Here is a 10,627-nt window from a genome sequence, read left to right as displayed (position 1 = left end):
CTCACTTACCGACAGCTGTAAGGGATTTTTCTGCACTGCACTTTTAACTCATTTGGCAAGTATCTTCTGCTTTGGTAAATGAACAGGTTGTCCATGAAGCACTGGATAAAGCAAGACAAGGTCGCACCTGTCAAGAATGCTGACAAGATAGCAGTAATCCAGAACGGAAGGATTACAGAAGAAGGAACACATCAGCAACTCTTGGCTGAAAGAGGTGTCTATTATTTTCTAGTTCAGTGGTTTTCAAACTTTTTTTCTGGGGACGCAGCTGAAGAAAATTATTGATGCCTGCAACCCAACAGAGCTGGGGATGAGGGGTTTGAGGTGTGGGAAGGACTCCGAGCTGCGGAAAAGTGTTGGGGTGCAGGGTGTGGGGTGAGGCCAGGAAGAAGGGCTACAGGAGAGGGTCTGGGCTGGGGTTGCAGGCTCTGGGGTGGGAAGGAGGAGTTTGGGGTGCAGGAAGGGGTTCTGGGTTTGAGTGGGCTCAGGGCTGGGGCAGGGGATTGGGGCATGGGCTTACCCCCAGCAGCACAACCAGGGTGAGAGGCAGGCTTCCCCCACGTCCTGGCACTGAGGACCACGCTACGCCCCAGAAGTGGCCAGCAGCGGGTCTGGCTCCTAGGCAGAGGTGCGCAAGCAGCTCCGCACGGCTTTTGCCCGCAGGCACCGCCCCCCCCTCCAGCTCCCATTGGCTGGTGCTCAGGGTGGGGGAAGCACGCAGATCCCCATGGCCCACCTGCTGGCCGCTTCCGCGGCACAGCGTGGTGTCGGAGCAGGTGGGCACTAGCATGCCTCAGCTGGGCAGCACTGCCGACAGGACTTTTAACATCCCAGTTAGCAATGCTGACCACAGCCACTGGGTCGCTGAGCAAGGCGACCCAGTGCCTTACATGCCACAATTCAGTACTGAGTCACAACCCGAACTTTGAAAAACACTGCTCTAGTTAATTCTCAAGCTGGACCATGATACATGAATTAAAGGCAAGTGCCACATTTCTGAAGTGTGATGGTTCATTTGTTTCAGTACTTTACAAACGACAGTATTACCCATCAATCTTACCTTTGCTTTCAGGAAAGGTCTGTAAACAAAAGAGGTCCTGTTAAACCTTGGAAAGCCAAGAAACACTGAGCCAAGCATGTACCAAAGTCCTCAATTACTTCATAATCTAAACATTTAGGCCTGCAGCTCCAGCCACTAAGAGTTCTGTTACTAGCTCTGTCACTGTCTTCACCTATTGTCACAAACTGGCCCCATTTTCCTCTGGATGGACACAAGTTTGTTATGAATGGATCCCACTCCTAAATCCCACGTACTTCTAAGCCCCACTGGGGTGACTGATCACTGTTTCCAGCTCTGTATCGCTCAGGTACACTGCCTCGTACAGACCTTGTACAGGTCACTCTTCCTGGGCATGGGGATTGCGATCTGGCCACCTAAACCCCAGAACCAATGCCTCAGCTCTCCCAAGCCCCCTGTTGCCTTCTCTGAGTGCTCTGGTTTTCTAGTTATGCCCTTCAGGGACAACCTGGCAGCAAAGCAATGAACACAGACTTAGCAAAAGAATTCTTAACCACAACCACTTTATTCTTAAAGCACAAGCAAATTACAGATCTATGGAAATCAACAAACAGTCCTGAATGCAATCCCCCTGGTCCAATCTCACCCTGTCTGGGAGTCCTGGTTCTGGTGAGTGTCCTCAAGCAGATAGTCTCCTGCTGTCACTCTCTCCAGCAAGTTCTGCTTACAGGTGCTAATGGTATGGTCCTCTGTTAGCAAAGCAGCCACCTTTTCAAAATAGTCTCTATCCCATTTCTATCCATGTGTTTTTGCTGATGAAGTTCCCAGCTTCATTCCCCACTCCTCCCCCAACCTGCATAGACAGTCAATGGCCTTGCTGGTAAAAACCCATTTTTCCAGAAAAAAGTCATTCAACATTGATGGCTCGCACTGTTTTCCCTTTTGAGGTGTCCCATAACCTAGCATGACCACAGAATGTCGACAACAGCCTTATCTTGTCAAGATTAGATTGGTTTTCAATACCACCTGGATTTCTTAACCCAATATGGAGGTTACAATACACTAACAGTTGCAGTAAAGGTTACAATCACAAAATAGATTCACAAAACATGAAGTTTACAATTTGGCCAGGATAAACACTCAGTCTGTTACACCCAGTATTCTAGTAATTGTAGTGTCTCCTTGCACACAACACATGGGTATGAACATATCACAGTGGTCTACCAAATAGGGCATTGAACTGCAAATAAGAAGGACTTGGGTTCTGCTCCTGCCTGATTGTTGATCTGCTGTATAAACTTTGGCAAGTCCTACATCTCTCTTTCTGCTCAAACATTTTGCCCTCAGAGCAGGGATAGTCCCTTCTTATGTTTATTTTAGAGCACTTAGAAAAGTTCGCTATTAAAGAGTAAGTGAGTGTCATGTTAACTAAAGTGATGCGAACTGCACCATTGTAACATGGTAACTACCACAATGAGGTTTTGATCTCAGTGAGAATTCTAGTTGTTCTACTGTAACAGAAACAATAATAATTCCTGACTTCTCCAGGGGCCCCAATACCTCCAGAAGGGCAAACAGTGGGGATTTTAGAATCTGTGTTAAGTTAGTTTCATCATCTGTACACAAGAATCTTCCCTTTTGGAAAGTTTGGTTGCTATGCATCAAGCAGTATAGATATAAACCAATCAACCGACATGAAACAAACTTTTTTGATTGTTTTATTTCTATGAAGAAATTACAAAGTTTATCAAACAAAAGTCTTATTTAAAATCCAAAGAAAGCTTAAAATCCTGAGAGTTTTATCAGACTATACTTAGTGCCAGCTTTAAATTTGCACTTAATTTCTATGGAGCAGCAGTGATATTTGTAGTTATTTCATCACAAAGTATATCATCCTTTGGAAACTTGCAAGTAGCCATCCTAGTTTTATCTCTTTATTTTGAAAAGAAACCATCTTGAATTTAAAAGTATTTTTCAAACTATAGTGATCTCAGCCTTCACCTGAGAAACTAGTCTCTACTCACGAATAAGCTCTTGGTTTGAAATCATCCCAATGGTGAAAATGGAAGGCAGCTAATAATAAAAATCATATATAACTTGGAGAGTCTGTTATTCTAATATTTCTCCTTGATTCTTTCACAAATGAAAAATCATAAAAACTGTCACCAATGTCAATTGCGATAGCACCATAAGGTATTAGCACTGGAATGGTTACGCTGAACTACAGAATTAGTGAACCATAGAAATAAACGTCACCAGATTATCACGTACTCTATCAGCTACCATTAGGAAAGTTATAAAAACAGGCCATCACAAATTCTCCAGTTTCCAAAAATCACAATAGTCTGATACATTTGCATTGTTGAGGCATAGTTTAAGATTGTATAGTTCTACGCTGATCATTTGCCATAGTTTGCATTGTTGGTGCAAATGGATATATTATTCTTTTAAGAAACTTGCATTGCTGCTGCAGTAAATTTCTTAAAACGGACAGGTTTTGCATTAGTTCTGCTTAACGTCTATGCTGAAGTATCATTAAGTGTTTTACATAGAGTTTAACGTTCTTTGTGACAAGCATTTCATTTAGCAAGTGCCAGACACAATAACGCACAATATGTGAAGGCACAGTAACGTCACTATCAACTCTACAGATGGGCTGTGGCCATTAGTTGTATCATGTCCTGAAGAGACTGGAACAAGTTCTTACACAGCATTTCTGCATCGGTCTCTGGGCATGATTTCCAGGCAGTGCAGGTCACCACAATTCTATCAGTATAAAGGTTAACTAGTTATTTTAGATCATGAACTTTAAGCACGTCCTCACACAAACTGTAAAATTATTCGCTGAAATTTTGAAACATGGGTGTCTAAATTGGGCACTTAAATAACGTTGTCTTGATTTTCAAAGAAGCTAAACATCCAGAGCTCCCATTGACTTCAGTAGGACATGTACGTACTCAGCAATTCTGAAAATCAGGTCACTGTAGTTTAGATGCCAAGATGGATTTAGGTACCTAACTTTAGTCACTTACATTTGAAAGTGTTGTCCATATCTTCCTTTACTGCAACTAGCTTTAAGATTCTGGATATTCTCTCTCTTTCCCTGTGAACTTCCTTTACCTTCATGACATTGATACAATCGGGCAAAGTAAAAACGGGAAAGAAGTTCAGATAACAGCTTTACAGTTTTCTTCTGAGTGATGCCAGGCCCAAGAAGGTGAGAATATACCCTTACCTGTCATCTCTGATTCTATAGAAAACGCCATAGCCATGATGTATCATGGGGACTGCAGCTCCACCAATTCTAGTGTAGCCAACCAGGCTAGTGGAAAGCACAAAATTTCCACCTCCCCCACTATGAAGTAAAAAAAAGCAAATTGTTTGATTTAAATTAGTATTAAAAAGTGGAGCTAGGAAATACAAAATTATTGGGATCAAGAGATTGGCAAGCTGAAGGCAAATGTGATAAACCCATCAACACCCAGAGGTTTGACTTGCATATCGGACAAGACTAATAATTACCTTCTAGTGAATGCAGGGTCTGTGAAGAGTTCTGGCACAGGGAGTCCTTCCTCTTTTGCTATGAGTAGGAGACCCAGAAGATGACGGTCAAATCCTGTCAAACAAACAAGAAACCTCATAACTGAGAGAAATATCTAGTTCTTCCTGGTCTGGACAATGGGAATTTCAAATGCTGGACCCAGAACAGATCATGGGAGAGCCCTAAAAAGAAAGAGAGATCCAGACTGAAGCACCCTGAAGTCATCTCCGAAATGTGGTGTCCAATGAGGCTGTTGCATTCAGCCTACAATGGAGATAAAAATACAAAGAGTTTACCTCATTACTAGCCCCCTCCAGCTCCAGTGAGAAACATCTCTCCTTTCATGCTAGGAGGCAACCAGCACTGTCTGGGAAAGGGCCCAAATGATCAAGGGCACAGACATGCTTTTCTGCATTCTGAAGAAAATTCTGAAACTCCCTTCATCCTTCTAGCAATGGATGCTTTGAAGACCAGAGCACTCTAGTTGAGTTCATCATACAGTTGGAAAAGACTATCAAGATCCCCCAAGCTTGGCTATTGAAAGGCTGTATCTAGAAAGGATGAGATTTCAGACTAGGCAAAAACGATTGTGCTGCTCACACCCCAGAAATCTACTCTGGGCTCCTGCTAGGTCTGGGTGGCTTTTCAGCCCGGGTGTGTGGCTGAGGAAACTAAAAATTATTGCTGCTGAGCATGTAGCCACTTCAGCTAACCAGTAGGAAATGCTGAGGAGAGGGGTATTGCCCAAGCCCCTTAAAGTAAGTTAGGTGCCTAGCCTCAGGCCAGCACCATCAGCTCCTCCTCTTCTATATTTTGTGTGGGGCTTGAGATGGTAGGCATGCTCTAAGGTGGCCTCTGAGCCTGCCAACCAGATGAGGCCATGAGCTAGGCCGGAGGCACAGCTAGTCTCAGCATTCTGCCAGGGCTTAGGTGCTGACCAGGCTGATGGCGTCAGGATTTAGGCAGTGTGTGCATACCCAGTAGTGGATTTTTAGACACCCAGAAGAGTTTACTGCAGAACTTAGGCACTTACAGGGTTAGGCAGCAGCTGAGCTGGGTTTTGAGGAGCTAAATCTTGGACTTGGGCACCTATGTGGCAGTTAGATTCTTAAGTCCCTTTGTGGATCTAGCCCCAGGGGACTGGAATTAAATGTCCATGCTTAGGACCCTCGCTCCCACTCTCCTCTACCCTCACACTCCCCTTCCCCCCCGTGCACCCTCCCCCCTGCAGGAAGAAGAGAGGCAACACATAAGCTAGAAGGAAATGCCAAGGGGTATAAAAAGGCAGGGGCTCCCAGCAAAAATTTATAATATTTTGGTTCCCCTGGGTGGTCTTGGATTACTCAGACTGACCTAGTAGGGAGCCGGAGAAATCATATTAGCACGAAGTAAAACTCCTTTTTCAGGCACAAGAGAAAATTAGTCGTTAGAAAGAAAATACCTTTTCCATTCTCGCACTCTTTCATCATCTTGTTGTGCTTTGCAAATGCCTTTAGCATCTGTTGCTGCCGTTTATGAGACTGCGTTAAATAACAAAAACAAAACCAACCCAGTTGAATATTACAACAGACACAGATAAGCAAGTTCCTTTCATCCACAAGCTTTAGAGCTTAAGAAGAGACGAAAATTTAGGAGCATGGAAAAGTTACATTTGTGCCTTATGTCTCATTTTTTAATTCCTGTGATTTTTTTTTTCCTGAACCCTGTTTTTTGCACAGGAGCTCTTGATAATTTGTTTCCTAGGTCTTAGCCAGTCATCTTCTGTGCAGAACAGTTTTCTAAACCTTAAACCCCTTCCTTCTCTTCCCCCCGCCCCCACTGACAGAAACTGAAGGAATTGAAAATAGTCACTTTAAACTAAAGAGATTAAATACAATGGCTTTCCTATACTAGCACCAACTTTTAGAAATACATCAGACAGTAGCGCACATGACTGCATTTCACAGACATGGAACTGCATGTGGAAATCACAAAAGTGAAAAGAGAAAGCCATACGGAAATAGTGAAGCGTCTCACTTCATTGCTCTTAAATTAAACACACATAGCAACTAGATGCACGAGGAGGGCTTAAGCATCAAAGTGTCAGTTAGGTAGCTAAGTCCAATATTTGGCTACCACTGGCATTCACAAAACCACTGTTCAGCTGCAGCCTAATCCTATAAGCACCTAAGTTTCCATCAGTAAAGTCCTTAGACAGAGGGGCAGCCTGGCCACACCTGAACAGTGCTGTGACCCCATGTGCCAGGCTGCAGTGCATAGAGAGGTGCTGGGCCCAACCCCATGGGACAGGAGCCAAGTTGCCGCTGCGGGGGAGTGCTTGGTCTTCAAACCCCTCACAACCACCACTTGCAGTGGTAATTTTTTTTGAAAGGGTGGGGAGGTCTCAGTTTCAGATTTTGCCTCGGGCCCCCAGAACCTCTGGATGGCCCTGACTGTGCATTCCCTTGCTTATATTGCCTGGGCTCGGAGACCACCTTATAGCACAACTACTGTAGCTGTCCCCGCACAAAATGACAATGATGGTGCCCCTCCCCCACCCCCAATATCCCATAGTTAGAGTACTCATCCAGCACATGGGAAACCTGGGTTCAAATTCCAACTCTGCCTGATTCAGAGCAGGGACTTAAACCCAGTTCTCCCACGAGTGCCCTAACCACTGAGAAATGGGGTACTCTGGGGTGGTCTCTCCCAACGTCTGCTGTTGAAACTGTTCCACTATCATTGGGCTTGAGAGACAGAATGATTCTACAGCCTGGTGGCTTCACGTTTCAGTCCCTCCTCCACTGAATATTTAGGTCTTTCATACAAAGTGGAATAGCTTCAACAGGAGAGAGCCACAGCCCTGTGCTAGGGGCACTCACCTAGGAGTTGGGAAAACTGGGTTCAAGTCAGGCACAGCAGAAATCCAAAGCCACAATCCAAATCCACATCCTGGTGAATGCTTTAACCACTGGCCATGAGGGAAGAGGGGCACCACCTCTGTTCTTCAGAAAGGGCTGACCTAGCCTATGTGCCTAACTCCAGGAGAGGATTCATGTCTGTGAATCCCAAGCACAGACTGATACCCAACTCCCTTTGAAGAGCGATGTATAGGCCCCAGCCCTCTCCTCAGCATTTCCTACTGACCTGCTTATGCAGGGCTCAGCTCAGCATGCTAGCATCTGTGAATCACTTTCTCTCCCCACACACTGTAGAGGGAGCCTGGGTGCCTAATCTGGAGTTTGGAGCATTGCAGTGCTCTAGTCCCCCTTGTGAATCTAGCCCAGGTGTGCTGCTGTCCAGGTCAGTGAGACACTGAAAAGAGCTGCCATAAAACTGAGTGCAACAGACTGAAAGGGAAGCAGATTGATCTTTTAAATGGATGAACACTAGGGAAGCTCTTAGCTTTATTACATTATTAAAGATTCTCAGATAGACTGGCTCACTGCTAGGTCCCAACTCGATCTGCCTGGGCAATGCTCTATTAACTTCAGTGGAGGATCAGATTGCAGGATCCAGGCCTAAACTGTTGTAATTAACTATGAGTAAATACAGAAATATAATAAAATACAGGGGGCAAAACACAACAGCATTAGTAGAAAGAATGTACTGAAAGAACAGAGAGGAGTAAGAACAAATAGCTAGAGATTTTAAAAACTGTACTATCAAATTATATCAGAAGACAGAAAAATAAGAGAACAATGGGTCTATTAACATGATAGCAAAGCAAGGATAACTTGGTTATTGAAAAATAATGACTTATTTGCATCAGCAGAATACTAGCAATGCATCCATAAGAATGGCCATACTGGGTCAGACCAATGGTCCATCTAGCCCAGTATCCTGTCTTCTGACAGTGGCCAATGCCAGGTGCTTCAGATGGAATGAAAAGAACATGCAATCAAGTGATTCATCTTCTGTCGTCCACTTCCAGCTACTTGCAAACAGAGGCTAGAAACATTCAGAGCATGGGGTTGCATCCCTGCCCATCCTGGCTAATAGCCATTGATGGACCTATCCTCCAGGAACTTATCACAGGTTGACTGTGCACTGTGTGAAGAAATACTTCCTTTTGTTTATTTTAAACCTGCTGACTGTTGTACTTGTGAGTATTAATGATGAAAGACTGGAAAAAACTGAGTTTATTTAAACAATGGAAACAGATATTTAGCCATCATGTAAAATGAGGGGGCTACTTTTGTGGATGATATTAAATTAGGGGTAAGTCAAGGAGCTGGAACTGTTCAGTTACTTTTAGAAAGTCTTTTCATACAAGACAGGTACCCTGTGACAGAGGGTATAGCTTACATTTGAGCTATACCTTTTATGTATAGCTCAAATGTACGACAGGGTTCTAGGAAAGAGGCTGAAAATGACAGAGCTGTACACTTAACAACTACATAAAGAAAAGCTAGAAATTACACTTTAAAAATGCATTTGGAAAAGTACAGTTCAGAAGTGAGACAGCATGGATTTGTGAGAGGAGAATAACTTCAGAATAATCTAATTACTTCTCTAACAACTGTTGGTTTAGACAGATGAGAAAAATGAGGGTCAGTATACCAGGACTTTGTGAAAGCTTTTGACAATGCGATGGGGTGAGCAATTGCAAAAACACCGTAAATGCTGTTTGACTGTAGTGATAAGTACCCCAACTTCAATTCTTTGGTCTTTACTTGCTCTCCCCAGTGCAGAACTGCCCATTTGTAAGAACTTTCCCCCAGCATGCATTTTCTGAAGCAGGCTCTTTAAATCTGGCAGAGGCAAACAGCTGTAGTCCTGACAGGATTAGACTGAAAATGGCTGCTGCAGCTTTCTGTTATTCAGTTGGTAAGTACGTGTTATTTTTTATCCCCAATTTTTCTTTCCTATTGCACTCTCTCAGGGGTTGGATAATAAGTGTAAGGGTAGATTTAAGCCAGCCAGTCTCTGTCAGGGTCAGGAAGGACTTTTTGATTGATCATGCTCTCTTCTTCCTCTAGCTAGCTATAGGGTTTATTTGCCAATTAGTGTTGTTAACCCACCATCATGGTTTTAAAAGTATAAGAGTTTTGTGATTATGTTTAGCCATAGATTTTAGAGACAGATAAGTCCTACTAGTTAGTCTATTCTCCTGGCAATGTAAGCACAAATATAGGTTACAGATGGCATGGTTGTCAGCAAACGGCTCCAAACACTGAGCCCAAGATCTGTCTCTGCTCTGACACTACATTCCATTTATTTATTTATGAAGCCCCTTTGACCAAAAATGGTGGATGATGGTAACAGGACACAAACTGAAATGGTCAATAATTGATGGGTTCTTAGCAACAACAAACTATTACGCTTACAAGAAGAATGATGGGGGATTTGATAGCTGCTTTCAACTACCTGAAAGGGGGTTCCAAAGAGGATGGATCAAGACTGTTCTCAGTGGTAGCAGATGACAGAAAAAGGAGTAATGGCTTCAAGTTGCAGTGGGGGAGGTTTAGGTTGGATATTAGGAAAAACTTTTTCACTAGGAGCGTGATGAAGCACTGGAATGGGTTACCTAGGGAGGTGGTGGAATCTCTTTCCTTAGAGGTTTTTAAGGTCAGGCTAGACAAAGCCCTGGCTGGGAAGATTTAGCTGGGGATAGGTCCTGCTTTGAGTAGGGGGTTGGACTGATGACCTCCTGAGGTCCCTTCCAACCCTGATATTCTATGAGTCTATGATTCTAAGCAAAGAAAAAGAAGTGATGAGGTAGTAAGGCTCTGTTCTTGCAAAGCTCTTAAGCACATGCTTAACTTTTAAGCACCTATTCAAGTGCATCCTATTCAGCAAAGCAGATAAGCATGTGCTTGAAGTTTATCAGAAGCAACAGCATTCAGAAACGGGAGAGCAGTTGGGATGAAATTTAAAATGATGAAGGGAATCAGAAAAATGGAGAGGAAGAGAGATCCCAAGGGATCAGTGCTAGAAACAGCAAAGTTCAATATTAACTGGCTGTATGAGTCTGACTGTAAGAAGATAAATGAAGACAGCAAACGGAAAAGCAGGGGGGGAGATAAGAAAACAAAGGGAAGTCAGATTTGAGTGATGGTATTAAATGTCAGAGTTTTAAAGCAGCA

At 43.6% G+C, this 10,627-nt stretch overlaps 1 protein-coding gene across 6 annotated transcripts in view; it reads right to left on the bottom strand.

Moving 5' to 3' along the window:
* Window positions 1–1,564: 1,564 nt before the first annotated feature.
* CROT (carnitine O-octanoyltransferase) overlaps window positions 1,565–10,627 on the bottom strand; it is a 39,709-nt gene continuing 30,646 nt past the window's right edge. For 4 of the 6 annotated variants that reach the window (XM_030550465.1, XM_030550463.1, XM_030550462.1 and 1 more), the window contains 4 exons: window positions 6,001–6,079; window positions 4,541–4,634; window positions 4,254–4,373; window positions 1,565–3,784 (listed from right to left, as the gene is read on the bottom strand). In XM_030550465.1, coding sequence (XP_030406325.1) covers window positions 3,664–3,784; window positions 4,254–4,373; window positions 4,541–4,634; window positions 6,001–6,079 — 414 coding nt within the window. In that variant the 3' untranslated portion in view covers window positions 1,565–3,663. Of the gene's footprint in view, window positions 4,139–4,253; window positions 4,374–4,540; window positions 4,635–6,000; window positions 6,080–10,627 lie in introns of those variants that run through there. The other 2 variants (XM_030550466.1, XR_003998781.1) reach the window with 2 other exon arrangements.

Source organism: Gopherus evgoodei, chromosome 2 (genome assembly GCF_007399415.2).
Source record: "Gopherus evgoodei ecotype Sinaloan lineage chromosome 2, rGopEvg1_v1.p, whole genome shotgun sequence".
Taxonomy (NCBI): Eukaryota; Metazoa; Chordata; order Testudines; family Testudinidae; genus Gopherus; species Gopherus evgoodei.
Note: the sequence above shows the minus strand (reverse complement) of the source record. Positions and strands in the feature narration are given on the sequence as shown.